This window comes from Salmo salar, chromosome 14 (assembly GCF_965601325.2).
Source record: "Salmo salar chromosome 14, fSalSal1, whole genome shotgun sequence".
Taxonomy (NCBI): domain Eukaryota; kingdom Metazoa; phylum Chordata; class Actinopteri; order Salmoniformes; family Salmonidae; genus Salmo; species Salmo salar.
The window spans coordinates 93,095,755-93,117,575 of record NC_138304.1 but is presented as its reverse complement, the minus strand read 5'-3'; the positions used below and the strand labels follow the sequence as shown (position 1 = coordinate 93,117,575).

Here is a 21,821-nt window from a genome sequence, read left to right as displayed (position 1 = left end):
AGATATTTTTTTATAACCCAACCCTGATCTGTACTTCTCCACAACTTTGTCCCTGACCTGTTTCAAGAGCGCCTTGGTCTTCATGGTGCCGCTTGCTTGGTGGTGCCCCTTGCTTAGTGGTTTTTCAGACTCTAGGGCCTTTCAGAACAGGTGTATATATACTGAGATCATGTGACACGTAAATAAACTCCACCTATGTGCAATCTAACTAATTATGTGACTTATGAAGGTAATTGGTTGCACCAGATCTTATTTAGGAGCTTCATAACAAAGGGGTGAATACATTTGCACGCACCACTTTTCCATTTTTGGGCCTATGGGCCCTGGTCAACCTATGTATCCTGGTCAAACATAGTGCACTATGTCATGAATAAGGTGACATTTGAAACCCAGTCTTTGTTTCTATTATGGCGAAGAAATGATGAGGGACAAGTGGGGAAAATCTGGGGGTGGCAGCAGCAGCAGAGGCAGCAGCAGCGGAGGCACCATCCTTCAGGCCTGGGTTTTCCATTCTAACTCTAATTGGTGATACAAACAACTGACTCTTAAATTAGGTCTACAATAAACTAGTGATGGGGAAAATGCTTATGTGAGGGTCAGTAAAGGGTCCAATTTATTAGTATATGAAGAGTAGATATTCTGTCAGTCATGATTGTTTAAGGCATACATCCTCATCCCTGGTAACGCCATCTTTCTTTTTCCTGTCTCTCTCTTTTTCTCCCGCTCACTCTCTCGTCCAAGAATTTTATGACCCACCACTTTACTATTCTTTAGTGTTTGTGTTCCTAAGCAGCGGGACATTTGAGGATGTTTTGTTTCCCCCATCTTAGACCACTTGGTTCAATCCAGGAGTGGTGTTTCCCCCATCTTAGACCCCTTGGTTCGGTCCAGGAGTTGTGCCCCCCCCCCCCCCCCCAGGCCCCTCAGTTGGGTTCAAGACGTGGAGTTGTGCTCTGTAGACTACATTCCTTGTTTTCAGGCCAGCAGTGTCACAAGAGCAGAATTGTCACAGTCAGGAACTCTGGCAGGCTGGGGCTGAACATGTTTGATTGTGGAACATCCAGTGCCATGTTCCATGTCAGGTTGCCATGGTGACTAGCTACAAACAGAATGTTCCTGAAAAGTAGTGTGAGATGTTCTTGATAAAAGGGGTTTAATGAGTGACTGAGAAGAGATGGGGCTGTATAACAGGGGTTTAATAAGTCACTGAGAGGCTAAAAGGCCTGTAAGCCTGTGTTCAGTAGTCTTCACATAATGAAGTTCAGTAGGAACTGGAGGCATTAACACAAGTTGAAAATGAGATGTTTTAAAATAGTCTATAATCAGTCTCTTTGAAATACATTTAAAATATCAAATCATCAAAACATTTTGCTAACAAATGGCTGAATCTTGAATACCAGTCTTCAAAAAAGCAGATTCATAATTCAGCAGATTCAGATTCATAATATTCTAAACCCATGACTCTTCTGTTACGGTCCCAGCCTCCTACCTGTTTAGATGAGAATCACAGCCTACATTATGGGAGCCAACTGGGCCTTGCAACAGGATGTCCTTCCTCCTCCACACATCTGACAGAGAGATTAAACTGTGGTGTGGACTAGAGTTTGATTTGAAATACATAAAGAAGCCACACCAGGCAACCAATACATGTTCCAGAATTGCTAAGGATTATACACACACAAGAAGTCTGACTTGTTTCCATTGTGGTCCTCTATTGGTAGGCAAGTGGCTGCAGGGCAAAACAAGTGACATGGGCACGCTGTGCCACACATTCAATCATACACAATGTCCACATATTTCGATACATACCCCAAAAAGTATATATACACATCTAACCAATCACTCCACTCGCGCAAAGTGGCTTTCCACTTGGCAGTGGTTAAACCGCAGCTACCTGGAGACGGGATCCTGCACCTTGGGTCAAATGAAGATACAGGAGGAGCCGAGCTACAGGACCTTATACGTCCAAAGAGAAAAATATGATAGTATGATAAACCAAGATTAGGGTTAGGCTTGATTATAAGGCTATGGAAAGGGTCAAAGTTTAGGGTTTATGATTAAGGACAATGTTAGGGTTGAACATACGGGTCAGCCATAGCCTAACCCTTACCCTAGCTTCATGTCCGCACCCCGGTTCAACCCTAATCATACCTATAATCCCCCCAAATACTGTAGGCCTCATTCATCTTCAAATTCCCAATGTAACCTCATGTAGAGAGGATAGGTCTAACTACATTGGCATTAAGGCAACAACAGTGGAATGTGGTGGCTCATCTCTACTCCTGAAACTCCCTGACCCACCAGTCATCTCTACTCCTGAAACTCCCTGGCCCACCAGTCATCTCTACTCCTGAATCTCCCTGGCCCACCAGTGAGCTCTACTCCTGAATCTCCCTGGCCCACCAGTCATCTCTATTCCTGAATCTCCACGGCCCACCAGTGAGCTCTACTCCTGAATCTCCCTGGCCCACCAGTCATCTCTACTCCTGAATCTCCACGGCCCACCAGTGAGCTCTACTCCTGAATCTCCCTGGCCCACCAGTCATCTCTACTCCTGAATCTCCACGGCCCACCAGTCATCTCACCCCTAAAACTGCCTTTAAAAAGGCCCTCCCTGTCAATACCATTGATCCCTGCCGAGACCATCAATATTCAGCAACAGCACCTGCTCTTCTTCCCATCGATACGTTTGAACTTGTTTAGCCTTTGAAAGCATTGGGTTAAGGGGAAGTATCAATGGGTAGAAAACTAAAGAAGTGGCATTGAGGTCTGGTCAATACAGCAATGAAGATACCTCATGTCCCTTAGACTCAGTAGACCAGTGGGAGGTGTGCAGACTTTTGTTCTGTCCCATTGTTAACACACAATAAAGGGAGTCCAAATGAAGGTGAGAAGGCTTTGTGATTGGTCCAGTCATACCTGTGCAGCTCCACCTGTCCCACCTCTCCCCCTCCCCAATGCTATTCTTGATTCCTACTCAGGCGTGTTCCTGCATGGTCCCTCCGTCTAGAATTCCCGGGATTCTTCAGATACTCCATCTCAAGGAGAGAAAACCAAAAGAGGGGAGCGAGCCAAGAGAAAGACATAACGTCCCTCCTGATGTTCCCTAATAGTGGTGGTATTGGCGGGTTTTAATCATCACACGCCAAAGTAAAAAACTGCACTGAGGAATTGTGAGCACAAACACCACATGCACACAATCGCAGAGCACACTCACAACATAAAACACATCTGGTTTGAATTTTTCTGGATCAACACAAAAGGTGCCAAAGGTTATGACATCATAAGGAAATGTTTCAGAATGTAATATCAATACAGAGTAATGATGACATCAGAAGGAAAGGTTTCAGAATGTAGTATCAATACACAGAGTAATGATGACATCATAAGGAAAGGTTTCAGAATGTAATATCAATACACAGAATAATGATGACATAAGGAAAGGTTTCAGAATGTAATATCAATACAGAATAATGATGACATAAGGAAAGGTTTCAGAATGTAATATCAATACAGAGTAATGATGACATCATAAGGAAAGGTTTCAGAATGTAATATCAATACACAGAGTAATGATGACATTATAAGAAAAGGTTTCTTCAAGTAAAAGATCGCTAACGGTGAGCCAATGATATAGCCCAACCCCAGGTTTTTCACCATCTACAACAATTTAATTTATTCTGGTCGTGGAGACCAACTGGGTGTGCAGGCTTTGGTTCCAGCCCTGGTTCAACTTACCCAAGGCTTGATGATAAGTTCATTCGTTGAATCTGGTGTATTAGTGCACATCATGTGTCCCCAAGACTAGGATCGAGAAACACTTCTCTAGAACTGTCTGTGCCACTTAGAGAGTGCCTAAAAGACCTGCAGGAGCGGTGTTATTAACTGTTGTTTAAAACGGTGTTGTTTAAAACGGTGTTGTTTAAAACTGGAGCCAAGTGAGGTATAATCCAATGAGGTGATTGACATTTGGGAAATGGGAACACTGCACCGTAGCAAGTAATGTCATTTAGGATGAGAGACGCAATCAATAGCTGCCTTCTTAAGCTTCCCTCTTGGCTGGTACCTTTCAGACAATAACACTCATCTGTCTAAACAGAACCAGGTCTACACACCTAAAGCTTGACTTCCAGATTGACCACAGCTACAATTCCCCCATTCGTTTGCTTCAAGGCTCTCTTCCACAAAACTTCCATGGACTCATCAGTCTAGCTCAACCTAGGCATCAAAGTAGAACACAGCTCCCCACTGGGCACACATTGGTTGAATCAACATTGTTTGAGGTCTGTGCCCAGTGGGACCATTATTAACTAAACATGTTACGTCATCTATGTCCATACCTGCTTAACTACCCTGACATACATATCCTGGGGCCACCACAAAGTAGTGTGGACAACTTGCTGCTGACACCAGGAAAAGCCTGCGGAAGGAATTCCTAGCTTTGGCACCTGTGAGGGTGTTATTACCCCCCCCCCCCCCCCCCCCCCCCCCCTCCCGGCTATTCTCCCCCCCGTTGCAAATATGACAGATATACTCAGAGTTTGGGAATCAATCCAAATCTAGGATAGTGGAACAATAGTTTGCTATAGGGGAATATTACTCTGCATCCCCGGTGAATCTGCATCACAGGTGAATATTTGTTGAATGTGTTCAAAAATGTGCACATAAACGTTGCACAATGGTTGGGGTGTACATTGCAAAAACATTTTCAAAACATTTAGAATTTGGTATTGTGAGTCTCCCATTGCCTCAATCTGCCAGTGGAATGTCATTCAGCGTCTCACAGGGTTGGGAAAGACTGCTCTCTGGTGGACACTCAATGTTCATCCAATATCATATTGTGCAGTCAGTGACCACCTTTACATGCACACCAATATGCCATTTTTATTTGGGATACTCAAGTATTCTGTTTTTGAGTTGACACATATAAACATCATATCCCATTTACAATTACCTGAAAAGGCTTGTATCCCGGTTATGAGATATGCTGATCTTAGACGGGTTACTGTGGCATGTAAACATCTTATACCGTTCAGGCTACTGTTGTTTTACCGGTCTGCGCAGGCTCAGTTTAGCATATCATGGGTGTTGTGTGATGTTTTCATCTGATTGTCAAAAAAATCACTTCAAAAAGTAGGCTACCTGTGCAGTTCCATCCACCATAATTCTATCATTTATTTTGCTGTTACTCTATACTGGACCATATAGCCTACTGGTTACTTTCACCCCTAATTTAAACAACGTTTTGCTTATCATTTCTGACATTTGGTATGCCGTATTATAATTTCTGACATTTGGTAGAACATATGATAATTTCTGACATTTGGTAGGCCATATGATAATTTCTGACGTTTGGTAGGCCATTATATGTTATAAAGGAGAGAAGCTGCATGTATAACTAAATAAAGTAGAACTCACCAGAATAATATCTTACATTGATAGAATTAATGCACTAGTAATCAATTTAACACCAGTAAAGTTGTCTGTTTAGTTCAGGGACCTGGGAGAAAAATGCAATAACTTCAAAACAGTGGAAAGTTTGACTGGTTTTGAGGAAATGAATAGCTGAGACAACGATTCTGATAAGCTTCCCAGTTTATTTAACCTTTATTTAACTAGGAAAGTCAGTTAAGAACAAATTCTTATTTACAATGATGGCCTAACACGGCCAAGCACTAACCCGGACAACGCTGGGCCAATTGTGTTCTGCCCTATGGGACTCCCAATTACGGACGGTTGTGATACAGCCTGGAATTGAACCAGGTCTGTAGTGACACCTCTAGCACTGAGAGGCAGTGCCTTAGACTGCTGCGCCACTCTGGAGCCCAAAATCTTGGGTGCATATTTTGTGTGTTTGAAATACTGTCTGCTTGCATGTCAAAGATGATGCAAATGCACGTGTAATGTGTTTTCATAAGAGATGCTGAAAGAAAGAAATACCATTTCTCCGCCCCTGTTCCGAGACAAAATGCATAATTCTGCAGGAGTTAACATTATATTATCCTACATGTGAAGTTACAGCCCTACAGTCAGTGTCCATATTTCAGTTACAATTCAATTTAACCCATATGAACTTAAATGAGGATTATGTTTATTCATGTAAACAGTGAAACTCATGAGCGGAATATCAAGGTGGATGTAAACAGTTTGTCCCGAATTAGACCTTAAGCGTGATACAGTATGAGGTACTATCCAGAATACTGTGCGCATGTAAACGTGGTCAGAGCGAGAGCGAGAGTGAGAGTGAGAGAGAGCGAGCGAGAGCGAGAGAAGCATTGGGAAACAGACAGTGAGGGAGACAGAGAGAGTCTGCGCGAGAGAGCATTCTATCGACAAGCCTTACGTTGTGGCGGATTGCCACATAAACAAAAGCTGAAGTCACAATGCCTTTAGCCTTCCAACTCCCTGCATTCCACAGCAATTACATCATCGCACCTGCACCCTTTCCTGCCACCCTATCCCCAATATGTAACAAGCAGGAATCAGGAAATTGGCTCAAATCAACCAGACAACGAAAACAATATGAGAATAACACCTGTAGCTAAACTACTATGTATTGTAGCTCTCCACTGTAGCTAGAGACAGTCTGGTCTGGGCTCAAAGTGCAAAAACATCCATGTGTCATTACCTTTAGGTTATGTCTTCCAAGAGTGTGGGGTATGGATAATAGGACTGACAAAGTGATGAAGAGACCTTAAACAAAACTGAATCAAATGAGAGCTGGGCTGGACTGAGAAGATATGCTGCCTTATCGTTTGACTGGATTAACCATGTCAATACCACTATAAACCTTTTGTTAATTAAAAAATAATTTCTCATCACCCTGTAATTTAGCGTACTGGTATAATTTGGCAGGCAGGTGTGTTATTTTTCATAAGATTATCTGTACTATATACAGACGTGGGACTGATTTAGACCTGGGACAACAGGTGTGTGCAATGAATTATCAGGTAGAACAGAAAACCAACAGGCTCCGGCCCTAGCGGGTAAAAGTTGACTACCCCTGATTTAGGGAATAGGGTGTCATTTGGTAGTCAGATCTGGATAGAGTTCCTGTGAAGCGAATGATGGACTTATCTACATTACAGGCTGCACGCTGAAGTTAAACACGCACACATGTCCACTACACCAGTGTTTCCCAACTCCGGTCCTCCAGTACCCTCAACAGTACACATTTTTGTTGTGGCCCCAGACAAGCACACCTGATTCAAGTTGTCAACTAATCATCAAAACCTTGATTAGTTGAATCATGTGAGTTTGTCCCTGTGCTACAACACAAATGTGTACTGGAGGACCGAAGTTGGGGAAACGCTGCACTGCACAAATGATAAATGAACATCCTGCCATTCATGTGATAAATCCATGGAAAGGAAGTATCTGTAGACCTCTGGAGTCTTTGAATTGGTACCTACTGTACATTGGGTATTTCATAAAGCTGCAACGTTAATGTTAAGTGGTTGGTAATAACATAGTTACTGATCTTTCCAGAGTGGACTGAGTCAACAAAGTTTGATTTGATCCAAAAATGGTACTAGGATTGTTGATCATCATCGTCATTAGGCTAAAGCAGGCAGGAGAAAGAAGACTCTGCGTTACTGAAATGAGAGACAGCATAACATTCAATTAAATAACTGTATTGAAAAAAAGTAATAAATTAGTAAAATGAGTTATTCTTAACAAGTAGTAAGCATTTTATGGTTTCACTTTTAGAAACCAAATCAGGTGTGCATTAGAAAATAAAAACACTGAATATCATTATTATTCCAACGGTAACTTCATCAAATCATTGAAATTGCATGGAAGACATTTTGTTAACACTAGTTTATTGCTTTGACTTTGTACTAGTTCTCGTTATAACAATAGATCCCATACATTACAGGGATTAAAAGAAGTGAGGGGGGATGGATGGAATGTTGGAATGGCAGCAAGTCAGAGGGCCCATCCCAAAAGACACCCTATTCCCTATATGGTGTAGTACATTAGACCAAGGACCCATCAGGCTCTCGTCAACAGCAGTGCGCTAGATAGGGAATATGGTGCCATTTTGGGACGCAGACAGAGGAAGTGATGTGATGGAATCTTGAAAGGGACAGTAAGACAACATGCAGAAGATTAGCTCATGCTCGGCCTTCGTGTTGATTAGAAAATCAGAGATGTGCTTATCTCAGTTCCTATAAAAGCTAATGCGTATAAAGGGAAGGCAGGGCGACGTGCTGGGTCAGTACTGTCACTGTGTGATGCTAAAGGTCATGCCTCCAGTTCCCAGCTTAAAATGTGACAGAATTTGAATAGAGGAGCAATGATTCAGTTATAAAACTATACACTTGCAATTGATACATTCATTCCAATCAAGTTGTTTCTGTAATCAGTCTTGTGGAAAAAACTTGAAGGGCTTGTTCAAGTCTCTTAGACCGCTGCGCCACTCAGGAGGCCCAGATCAAGATATTTAACTCTAAAAAGACTAAAGCATGTAAAGCGACATCAGTCTAATATGGATAAGTGTGTACTGTCTACCACTGAATGAACAACTAACTGATTGGACATCATTTGGCATGGCTTCTATTTAAGGACAATAACAAAAAGCTATTTACCATCCAACGATACATACGTAATGAAATGATGCCAAACTGAATCTCTAGGCCCTACTGAATGTGGTCTTGCCATTGTCTAACTCCGAACAGTCACGTGTCATCGATTCGACAAAAGCACCAACAAAAACCGCAGATCTCCCAAGCGTAAAATGCTTCTCAGAATCTCTAGACGCTTTGAATGGTACATTTATGCACCTGAATCAAATAACTGTTGGCTTGATTGAACCCAATTAATTTGTCCAAGCCTCTCATGGTGCCAGAGACTTGCTTGTACTGGCTGAAAACAGAACAGTGATTCTGAGAAAAAGAAAATGTCCTCCACTGTTAGGGCCGGATGCAATTATGGCTAACAGTCAAATCAATCGTTGAGCTCTGGGACTGTGTGTGTGTGTGTGTGTGTGTGTGTGTGTGTGTGTGTGTGTGTGTGTGGTGTGTGTGTGTGTGTGTGTGTGTGTGTGTCTGAGAACAGCCATGCATCGTCAATTTGACTTGACAAAAATGTTACATTTATTAAACTTTATAGGAAACAATATCAAAAAACAAAATGGGACACATTCATACCAGACTCAAATCTAACATTCACTTTAAACAATAAAAAAAAAACACAAAAACACAATCATAGAAATGGTCCATGTAATTTTAGCTGTCAAAGGAGACGCGGTGGAGTGTATGAACAAACAGAAAGGACTACTTACAAGTATTCTGATTACAGGTATTACAGGAGTCTCTGCAGGTGCCATAGTGTCCACTACAGTGGGTACAACAAAATAACTTTGGGGTATGTGTTCTCCAGTTCTGTCCATTAGAAAATCTTTACATAACATTACCTCTATGAGCAAACCATTGTTTAGGGTCTGTCAGCGAACCATAAACAACCATACACCATATGGCTAAAGTGGACTCTCTATTGTAGATAACGCAAGGAGGACTTCTGCACTGAATCCTGCCAGGGTTAGATGCAGTAAAGAAGTCGTTATAAAGCTGTTGGCTAAGATGCATGCATAGATAGGAGAGGCTACAGTACCAGAGATCATGTTTCTGACATGGATGGATGCCTCCCAGGCATTATCTTATCAGCCATCACCTGACTGTACCATTCACCATTCACATGACTGGCTACAGTACACCAACAGTACTCAGTCTGTTCACTCCACGTGCATCATGAGAAGGTGCATGTGTTGGGCGAATCAACGAGACAACATTTCTCTATCGACAATGTGAGAAACTAAGGCTCTGGTCCAACATCCACACTAGCACACTGCTTTGAAGCTATTATGGTTGGTGCATGCATTCTAAGCAGTATGCTAGTGTTGATGTTGGAACGCAGCCTAAGAATGCGTGATAGTCGGTTGGTTTGGAATACATCTCATCATAGACATGAGCTGATTGGCCGACCTAAACCAGCTGACATGAAGCACAGGAGTGAGATACTATGCAACAAAGACGGGTGAGAATGGAGGAGTATTGATACAGAGCGGAGGGACATCACCCTCTATAGTCTGACTTGGGGTGAGTGTTTTCTTACCCTTTCGTCTGGTCTGAGGAACACGCATGTCTGAGGGGTGAGCGGCAAGACAGAGGTTTTTAAAGGGATCAACAAGTAGAAAACATAGAATATCTCCTTTAACCTGACCCTTTTTGAATACGTGTCAAATCTCTTCCGAATGCCATGAAACAATGCTAGAGAGAGAGATTACCCATTCCAACACTGATTTAGAAAATAGAGCCTGCCTCCTTCCAGTATTTCTCTCACTATTATGCAATACCATATTGGCTGTATTCAAGGAGTCACTTTCTCTTTCTTTTCTTTTTTTGCAAAGAGGGCTTTTTGTATAGAGAATCATGAGTTGGAAGACTATCGGAGTGGCATGGATGTACTTCAAAGAGGGATGGAACAAGTGTCACACACGAGGCCTAAGTTCTTCTCTTGTCGTAACCTAGTCCGTCTCTTTTCAGGACAGCATACTGTTAATGAGGACGAGGGTAGAACGAGTATCATGTAACAACCTGGACTGGAGGGCAAGGTCAGAGAGCTGATGTTTTGGTGAAATGGCTGTGGTTTTCATCTTTCCATTCATGATGAGTCGTCCATTTTTGAGGCTTTTTTCCAGTCTGGGTATCCCCACAGTGGAGTAGATGGGGAAATGACGTCTTTGCAGTGCCTCAGAAAGAGAGTTGAGTTGAGCTGTGGACAGTGTGGTGAGGATGAGAGGAGGTGAGGATGAGAGGTGAGGATGAGAGGTGAGGAGGGGACAGAACAGGACGCACACGGCACATTCATCAGAAGCTTAGAGACAGTCCGTCTCCTATAGCAACAGATTAGAGAACTAATCAAACAAATCAAAGCTATTCTCACTGTTGGAGAGCTGCATTAGTTCATTGGTTCATCTGGAAATCTATTGATTACAAATTAGGAAACCAGTACAGGAAAAAAACTGAACGGATAACAGAACACCAAACCGTGTAAAAAATGTACAAAACCCAAACTTGGGTTGATATTTAGGAAAAGGCATAGATAGATACAGTATATATGATGTGGTTGGTGAGTGAAACTGGTCAGTTTGTAGTGTTAGGTGGTCAAGTAGTAGTGTTGTTCTTTCTCCTCTTCTTCTTCTTCTTCTTCTCCCCATAGGGACTGAGAGAGGGGTGTGCGGAGAGCAGCTTTGGGCCAGGACTCTGCTCAGATGGTACCCTCTGGTGGCCAGTGTATGCATGTTCAGTAGGGACTCCACTGGTTCACTTGAGGCTGGGTTAGGGTTGGATAGGGCTATGGCCAGATGAAGATGAAGGGAGAGGATTAATGGAGGAGGCTGTGGAGGGAGGGTGTGAGTGAAAGGGATTCATGTGAGGAGTAGTTAGGGTTGATGGGTGCTGGTTTGTAAACAGAGAAAGGATAGTATGATGAAGACTCAACTGGGGGCTCTAAAATGGAGCAGATGATTTAAAATACACCACATGGCCAAAAGTATGTGGTCACCCTCTCGTGAAACATCTCATTCCAAAATCATGGGCATTAATATGGAGTTGGTCCCCCCTTTGCTGCTATAACAGCCTCCACCCTTCTGGGAAGGATTTCCACTATATGATGAAACATTGCTGCAGGGACTTGCTTCCATTCAGCCACAAGAGCATTAGTGAGGTCGGGCACTGATGTTGGGCGATTAGGCGTGGCTCACAGTCAGCGTTCCAATTCAGGGCTCTGTGCAGGCCAGTCAAGTTCTTCCACACTGATCTCGACAAAGCATTTCTGTATGGACCTCGCTTTGTGCACGGGAGCATTGTCATGGTGAAACAGGAAAGGGCCTTTACCAAACTGTTGCCACAAAGTTGGAAGCACAGAATCCTCTAGAATGTCATTGTATGCTGTAGCGTTAAGATTCTCCTTCACTGGAACTAAGGGGCCTAGCTGAACCATGAAAAACAGCCCACACCATGATTCCTCCTCCACCAAACTACACAGTTGGCACTATGCATTGGGGCAGGTAGCATTTTCCTGTCCTCCGCCAAACCCAGATTCGTATATCGCCAGAATGCATGGTGTGATTCATCACTCCAGAGAACGCATTTCCACTGCTCCAATGGTGGCGAGCTTTACACTACTCCAGCCGACGCTTGGCATCTCGCATTGTGATCTTAGGCTTGTGTGCAGCTGCTCGGCCACGGAAACCCATTTCATGAAGCTCCCGACGAACAGTTCTTGTGCTGGCAATGCTTCCAGAGGCAGTTTGGAACTTGGTAGTGAGTGTTGCAACCGAGGAAAAACTATTTTTACACGCTACACACTTTAGCACTTGGCGGTCCTGTTCTGTGAGCTTGTGTGGCCTGCCACCTCGGGGCTGTTGCTCCTAGATGTTTCCACTTCACAATAACAGCACTTACAGTTGACCAGGGCAGCTCTAGCATGGCAGAAATATGACGAACTGACTTGGTGGCATCCTATGATGGTGCCACGTTGAATGTCACTGAGCTCTTCAGTACAGGTCATTCTACTGCCAATGTTTGTCTATGGAGATTGCATGGCGGTGTGCTCAATTTTATACACCTGTCAGCAACGGGTGTGGCTGAAATAGCCAAATCCACTAATTTGATGGGTTGACCACATACTTTCGGCCATGTAGTGTATGAGGAGGGAGAAATGATTAAAGATGAGCCAGACCTCCAAAGTTAGGAATCAAATTGGTTTGGTGATTAGTGGGAAGAGCTATGGGCATAGTGGGTTGCACCAGGGGTGCTGCTACAGTCCAGTATAGTGACATGACATCTCAGGGCCATTGTGGTGAGGGTCTAGCGGTGGACCCAGTTCATTCCCAGACTCAGCCCCAGCCTCAGTCAGTGAGTACAATACCAGTCACTCCATGTTGCTGGACTCTGAGTGGGAGATGTTGAGTGTGTTGGCGGAGGGGAAAAGGTCACGATGGTCTGTGGGGCTGTGGTAGTCAGACGTCAGGTCTGGTTCCAACAGGGAGGACAAGGTGAAGTTGGACGAGCCTTTCTTCAGACACTGTGTGTAGAAGTTAAGAAGGAGATCCAGCTTGTTCTCTATCGACTGCACCTGTACAGAGATTAACACACACTAATTATTGTTGTGCACTAAAATCTACTTATGACATTATCAATGAGCAATGATAATGATAGTCTTTTTTACTGGGTTTTTCATTATAAATTACAAAGCTAAATAGCAGTTATTGGGTTAGTACTACTAACCCAATAATTATCATTCGACAAATACAAGCATAAATTGAGAAATCATGCACTCACATCACCCCTATATTATACTGAACAAAAATAAACGCAACATGCAACAATTTCAAAGACTTTGCTGAGTTACAGCTCATATAAGGAAATCGGTCAATTAAATAAATAAATTAGGTCCTGATCTATGGATTTCACATGACTGGACAGGGGCGCAGCCATGGGTGGGCCTTGGACGCCACCCACTTGAGATCCAGGCCAAGCCAATAAGAATGCGTTTTTCCCCACAAAGGTGCTTTATTACAAACAGAAATACTCCTCAGCACCCCCCCTCCCCTGACGATCCTGCAAGTGAAAAAGCCGGATGAAGAGGTCCTGGGCTGCGTAGTCTGTGGTTGTGAGGCCAGTTGGACGTACTGCTAAATTCTTTAAAACGACGTTGGAGGCGGCTTATGGTCGAGAAATGAACATTCAATTCTCTAGCAACAGCTCTGGTGGACATTCCTGCAGTCAGCATGCTAATTGCATGCCCTCAAAACTTGAGACATCTGTGGCATTGTGTTGTGTGACAAAACTGCACATTTTAGAGTGGCCTTTCATTGTCCCCAGCAAAAGGTGCACCTGTGTAATGATCATGCTGTTTAATCAGCTTCTTGCTATGCCACACCTGTCAGGTGGATGGAATATCTTGACAAAGGATAAAATGTAACTTATTTGTACATAATGTTTCCGCAACTGTATCTTACGGTAAAAAAATAGTTTCTGGATATCAGGACAGAGATCACTCACCTCGGATTAGATGAAGATTTTTTCTTCAACATACAGGACGCACAAGACATTCTCCAAACACCCGGCAGGGCCGACATCCCTGCTATTTGCAAGAGGAAGCGACGCAGGTACAGAGGACAAAGAACCGGATGCCTGGTCAGGACCCGGAAAAGGCGAGTGGGAAAGCTGCCGTTACCGTCAATACTACTCGCCAATGTGCAATCATTGGACAATAAACTAGACGAGGTACAATCACGAATATCCTACCAACAGGACATCAAAAACTGTAATATCCTATGTTTCACAAAATCGTGGCTAAATGACGACATGGATATTCAGCTAGCAGGATACACACTGCACCGGCAAGATAGAACAGCACACAGCACAGTAAGATGAGGGGGGGCGGTCTGTGCATATTTGTAAACAACAGCTGGTGCACAAAATCTAAGGAAGTCTCTAGATTTTGCTCGCCTGAAGTAGAGTATATTGTGATAAATTATAGGCCACACTACTTGCCTAGAGTTTTCAGCTATACTTTTCATGGCTGTTTATTTACCACCACAGACAGATGCTGGCACTAAGACCGCACTCAGTCAGCTGTATAAGGAAATAAGCAAACAGGAAACCATTCACCCAGAGGTGGCGCTCCTAGTGGCCGGAGACTTCAATGCAGGGAAACTTAAATCAGTTCTACCAAATTTCCATCAACATGTTAAATGTGCAACCAGAGGGAAAAACATTCTAGACCACCTTTACTCCACACACAGAGACGCGTACAAAGCTCTCCCTCGCCCTCCATTTGATAAATCCAACCACAACTCTATCCTCATGATTCCTGCTTACAAGCAAAAATTAAAGCAGGAAGCACCAGTGACTCAGTCTATAAAAAATGGTCAGATGAAGCAGATGCTAAACTACAGGACTGTTTTGCTATCACAGACTGGAATATGTTCCGGGATTCTTCCGATGACATTGAGGAATACACCACATCAGTAACTGGCTTTATCAATAAGTGCATCGAGGATGACGTCCCCACAGTGACTGTACGTACATACCCCAAACATAAGCCATGGATTACAGGTAACATTCGCACTGAGCTAAAGGGTAGAGCTGCCGCTTTCAAGGTGCGGGACTCTAACCCGGAAACTTACAAGAAATCCTGCTATGCCCTGCGACGAACCATCAAAACAGGCAAAGCATCAATACAGGGCTAAGATTGAATCAAACTACACCGGCTCCGACGCACGTCTTATGTGGCAAGGCTTGCAAACTATTACAGACTACAAAGGGAAGCACAGCCGCAAGCTGCCCAGTGACACGAGCCTACCAGACGAGCTAAATCGCTTTGAGGCAAGCAACACTGAGGCATGCATGAGAACATCCGTTGTTCCGGACAACTGTGTGATCACGCTCTCCGTAGCCGACGTGAGTAAGACCTTTAAACAGGTCAACATACACAAGGCTGCGGGGCCAGACGGATAACCAGGACGTGTGCTCCGGGCATGTGCTGACCAACTGGCAGGTGTCTTCACTGATATTTTCAACATGTCCCTGATTGAGTCTGTAATACCAACATGTTTCAAGCAGACCACCATAGTCCCTGTGCCCAAGAACACAAAGGCAACCTGCCTAAATGACTACAGACCCGTAGCACTCACGTCCGTAGCCATGAAGAGCTTTGAAAGGTTGGTAATGGCTCACATCAACACCATTATCCCAGAAACCCTCGACCCACTCCAATTTGCATACCGCCCAAACAGATCCACAGATGATGCAATCTTTATTGCACTCCACACTGCCCTTTCCCACCTGGACAAAAGGAACACTTATGTGAGAATGCTATTCATTGACTACAGCTCAGCATTCAACACCATAGTACCCTCAAAGCTCATCACTAAGCTAAGGATCCTGGGACTAAACACCTCCCTCTGAAACTGGATATTGGACTTCCTGACAGGCCGCCCCCAGGTGGTGGGGGTAGGTAGCAACACATCTGCCACGCTGATCCTCAACACTGGAGCTCCCCAGGGGTGCGTGCTGAGTCCCCTCTTGTACTCCCTGTTCACCCACGACTGCATGGCCAGGCATGACTCCAACACCATCATTAAGTTTGCAGATAACACAACAGTGGTTGATCACATTTAATAAAAAAAAATTAATTTATTAAATGTATAAAATGTATGCATTCACTACTGTAAATCGCTCTGGATAAGAGCGTCTGCTAAATGACTAAAATGTAAATGTAAAAATGAGATTATTGTGGACTACAGGAAAAGGAGGACCGAGCACGCCCCCATTCTCATCGACGGGGCTATAGTGGAGCAGGTTGAGAGCTTCAAGTTCCTTGGTGTCCACATCAACAACAAACTAGAATGGTCCAAACACACCAAGACAGTCGTGAAGAGGGCACGACAAAGCCTATCCCCCTCAGGAAATGGGTCCTGAGATCCTCAAAAGGTTCTACAGCTGCAACATTGAGAGCATCCTGACTGGTTGCATCACTGCCTGGTATGGCAATTGCTCGGCCTCTAACCGCAAGGCACTACAGAGGGTAGTGCATACGGCCCAGTACATCACTGGGGCTAAGCTGCCTGCCATCCAGGACCTCTACACCAGACGGTGTCAGAGGAAGGCCCTAAAAATTGTAAAAGACCCCAGCCACCCCAGTCATAGACTGTTCTCTCTACTACCGCATGGCAAGCGGTACCGGAGTGCCAAGTCTAGGACAAAAAGGCTTCTAAACAGTTTTTACCCCCAAGCCATAAGACTCCTGAACAGGTAATCAAATGACTACCCGGACTATTTGCATTGTGTGCCCCCCCCAACCCCTCTTTTTACGCTGCTGCCACTCTCTGTTTATCATATATGCATAGTCACTTTAACTATACATTCATGTACATACTACCTCAATTGGGCCGACCAACCAGTGCTCCCGCACATTGGCTAACCGGGCAATCTGCATTGTGTCCCACACACCACCCGCCAACCCCTCTTTTACGCTACTGCTACTCTCTGTTCATCATATATGCATAGTCACTTTAACCATATCTACATGTACATACTACCTCAATCAGCCTGACTAACCGGTGTCTGTATGTAGCCTCGCTACTGTACATAGCCTGTCTTTTTACTGTTGTTTTATTTCTTTACCTACCTATTGTTCACCTAATACCTTTTTTGCACTATTGGTTAGAGCCTGTAAGTAAGCATTTCACTGTCAGGTCTACACCTGTTGTATTCGGCGCACGTGACAAATAAACTTTGATTTGGTTTGGAATGCTCATGAACAGGGATGTAAACAAATTTGTGGCAAAAAATTTGAGTGAAATAACTTTCTGTGCATATGGAACATTTCTGGAATCTTTTATTTCAGCTCATGAAACATGGGACCAACACTTTACATGCTGCGTTTGTATTTTTGCTCAGTGTACATGGAATATTAGCCTAATCAGGAAAGCCACGTATTGATGGTCAGGGTTTTTTCTGTCTCAAAGTGGTGGCCGTGGCAGTGGCCGTGGCAGTGGCCGTGGCAGTGGCCGTGGCAGTGGCCGTGGCAGTGGCCGTGGCAGTGGCCGTGACAGTGGCCGTGGCAGTGGCCGTGACAGTGGCCGTGCGTTAACATGATAATCAACCTACTGTACTGGAGCTCTGTACCTGTTTCTCCACCTTGATGACACGTCCCATCATACTGAGTTGGTCCATAAGGTCCAGTTCTGGAGGGGTCTTCTCTCCCTTCTCACTCCTCACCTTCTTATTATCTGGCTGGTAGGACGATCCACGACCCACTATCTGATCCACTCTGGGGAGGACCAGGACAACACACAACAATAAACAATCATTATCAAAATGGTTCGTTTAGTGGTGTTAAGGTTACTACTGATGATAGAGTGTGTGTGGAACGAATCCACTGTGTCTCCAACTGTTGTAGGTTGTGTGTGTGTGTGTACCTGGTTTGTAGACTCTTGATCCTCCCCAGCATGTCCAGGTGTCCAGCAGAGTACTGCTCTATGACATCCTTCACGTCGTATGGACGCAGAGTCTCCTTAAACTTCCGCTTGGCCACCAGGAACTTCAGAATCCTACACACACACACACACACACACACACATTAGTAGAGATCTACTAGAATGTGTTGCCTGTGGGTGCCTCACACTGCAGACTAAAACCAGTGAATACTGCAAGTGTTTAACCATGAAACAAGTCACACACTTCAATGCCACTACGTAGGTGTGATTAAGTGGGATTTGCAGCCAAAGTGACCATATCAATATTATTCACAAATGGCCTCATTAAAGGAAACCACTGGAGTACCCGAAGGGATTCCCCTTTGTTGTGGACTTTGACAATGATCCTGTATTACCAATGACATATGTAGAGCCATGTATAGAACACTGTCTGTATACAGTGCCTTCGGAAAGTATCCAGACCCCTTCACTTTCTTCACATTTTGTTACGTTACAGCCTTATCCTAAAATTGATAAAATATATATTTTTCTTATCAATCTACACACAATACCTCAATGATAAAGCAAAAACAGTTTTTTAGAAATGTTTGCTAATTTATAAAAAATCTAAATTGGAGCAAATGAGGTTTAAGTGCCTTGCTCAAGGGCGCATAGACAGATTTTCACCTTGTTGGCTCAAGAGTCTTCTTCGGGTGTTCAAACCAGCGACATTTCAGTTACTGGGCCAATGCTCAAACCGCTAGGCTACCTGCTGTCTTTAACACCAAAAGAGGAACTACTGCTTACATCAGCTCAATCAACAACTTCTAACTTTAAAAGCAGAGGAATGGAACTATCACTTCTTTAAAACCCTTAACACGGAGGATAAAACAATAGGCAAATGGTTGACTACAAACTCTGGATAAAACAGTTTCAAAAATATAAAATGTTCACAACTGTGCAGAAATACAGAAGTTGACTATGAGTGGCTATGAGCTACAACGAGTATGCAGATCTCCCTCTCCTCCTCCTCCTCTCTCTTCCTCTCACCATCCCTCCATATCCGAAACACCACACATTTACACAGGGAAGTAGGCAGGCTGATTAACTACATTAGTCTTCCTATAGTGAAGCCTCAGCAATACAGCCGATGCTAATATCTACCTGCTTCTTAATACATTTGCAAAAATGTCTAAAAACTTGTTTTCACTTTGTCATTATGGGGTATTATATGTAGATTGCTGAGGATTTAAAACATTTTTTTAAATCCATTTTAAAAAATAAAGCTGTAACCTAATACAATTTGGAAAAAGTCAAGGGGTCTGAATACATTCCCAAGGCACTATGCATATCTTTAATAGACACCCTTGTTCCGGTGCACTGTGTAAGGAGAGAGGGACACACTCGGTTTTCTGCACACCCTGGCCCTCTGCTTAGTCAGCCTCTCACACACACACACACACACACACACACACACACACACACACACACACACACACACACACACACACACACACACACACACACACACACACACACACACACACACACACACACACACACACACACACACACACACACACCGAGGTGGACCCCTGTGTGTGTCTAGTCTACCTCCTCTCCTCTCAGCGAGACAGCTGTGTGTGTGTGTGTGTGTGTGTGTGTGTGTGTGTGTGTGTGTGTGTGTGTGTGTGTGTGTGTGTGTGTGTGTGTGTGTGTGTGTGTGTGCGTGCGTGCGTGCGTGCGTGCGTGCGTGCGTGCGTGCGTGCGTGCGTGCGTGCGTGGACCCCACAGTTAGAGGACAGAGACAGATGCTCTGACTCCCAGTGTACAAAGCTAATTATATTCACATCCACCCTCCACCAATCGTTGGCCTTTCCTAGAGAGAAGTAAAGAGTGTGTTGGGGCTGTAGAGTGTTGAACATATACTGGGCAGAGTTCTGGCTGCTTGTCACACTATAGGAGAGTAGTCAGCCGCCCGGACACTGAGGTGCTGGCTCTGCAGAATACAGGAAACACCAAATGTTAGCGTAGCAAAACAGACGCACTTAACCTGTCATCCCAAGCCGTGATGGATTGCTCCATGAGTCGGAGTGGGCACAGAGGGGAGGGAGGGCGAGGCGGGTGAGGAGGGGGGCTGTTTTATGAGAAAACACTATCTCTCACACACAGGCGGGCTAAGACCTCTTTAATATCAGTGTGTTCTGTCAGGGGGAGGACACACACATTTCATATGTAGTGGTGGTGGTTTGGTGAAACACACACACACATCACAGCAGGAATGTGGAACACACTAACGTGGAAACGTGTTAACCATTGTTGGCAACTGAACAACTGGCATGTGCAAGGGCAGTTTAGTGCTATGTGCTGCAACGCTGTGCTGCAACGCTAGTGTGTTGTTGGCAAACACACACTTCATCCCCCTTTGCCTCTCTTTCTTTCTTTTCTTTCTTCTGCCAAGCAGGAGAGAGAGAAAGTAGAAAAAGAGGGGTGGTGGTCGACAGCTGGCACCACAGAAGCCGTCAGCGCACCCTTCCTCCTTCCTCCTCCTCACAGTGCGCTCTTGATGACTACGGAGTTTTTCAAAAATATTTTTGCAAGATGTCTTTTTTTATTTTGCAGGTAGATGCATATTTTTTTCTGTCCTCGTGGGTCTCAGGTGTGGGTAAAAGAAAGAGTAAGGAAAAGTAGAAAGGAATGAACAAGAAAAAGAAAGAAAAATATAATTTTATTTCCATCCTCTAAGGGGTTCTTCAAAGCGCTGAGTCTCTCTCTTCATCGAGTGGTATGATCGTATTAATACACTGGCTGCCTGAAGTATTCCCACTGCAGCTACCTGGTATAGGGGCATAGTTGGCACTGGGTGCACTAAATCATTAGCTACAGACTCAGAGGCTCTGGTGGGGAATCAGTACCAAAACGTTATTGAGATCTGGACCAAACATATTCAAGTCAGCATTCGGTCGTTTTTGGTTTGGTTTTATGTGAATGACTCATGGCAACAGCAGTGAAGTGAGTTGTTCTATAGGGTCAGCCATAGTAAGTACAGCGCCATTGGCGCAAATGAGGTTTAAGTGCCTTGCTCAAGGGCACATAGACAGATTTTTCACCTTGTTGGCTCAAGAGTCTTCTTCGGGTGTTCAAACCAGCGACATTTCAGTTACTGGGCCAATGCTCGAACCGCTAGGCTACCTGCTGTCTTTAACACCAAAAGAGGAACTACTGCTTACATCAGCTCAATCAACAACTTCTAACTTTAAAAGCAGAGGAATGGAACTATCACTTCTTTAAAACCCTTAACACGGAGGATAAAACAATAGGCAAATGGTTGACTACAAACTCTGGATAAAACAGTTTCAAAAATATAAAATGTTCACAACTGTGCAGAAATACAGAAGTTGACTATGAGTGGCTATGAGCTACAACGAGTATGCAGATCTCCCTCTCCTCCTCCTCCTCTCTCTTCCTCTCACCATCCCTCCATATCCGAAACACCACACATTTACACAGGGAAGTAGGCAGGCTGATTAACTACATTAGTCTTCCTATAGTGAAGCCTCAGCAATACAGCCAATGCTAATATCTACCTGCTTCTTAAAAGACATCAATCTTAAGTGTGGAGTCTTACATAAGACTCCAGTGTTTCTATAGTGATGTATATACAGTATGGTAGCTAATAGGGCCTACACTCAAATTAATTCAGACCCAATCCCCTATCCCTTTCACATAAACACATGCACTCACATAACCCCTCTTACTTATAGCATACTGTACACAGTGTACACATGGAAACACACACACAGTGTGATGCAACATGAAAGACACT

The 21,821-nt window shown here is 44.1% G+C and overlaps 1 protein-coding gene across 1 annotated transcript in view; it reads right to left on the bottom strand.

Annotated features, from left to right (window-relative positions):
- Positions 1-9,157: 9,157 nt before the first annotated feature.
- Positions 9,158-21,821, bottom strand: part of LOC106570506 (potassium voltage-gated channel subfamily KQT member 4) — a 34,984-nt gene continuing 22,320 nt past the window's right edge. Inside the window, exons 13-15 of the mRNA XM_082961416.1 lie at positions 17,999-18,130; positions 17,706-17,850; positions 9,158-13,143 (exon numbers count right to left, since the gene is read on the bottom strand). Coding sequence (XP_082817542.1) covers positions 12,940-13,143; positions 17,706-17,850; positions 17,999-18,130 — 481 coding nt within the window. The 3' untranslated portion in view covers positions 9,158-12,939. The remainder of the gene's footprint in view (positions 13,144-17,705; positions 17,851-17,998; positions 18,131-21,821) is intronic.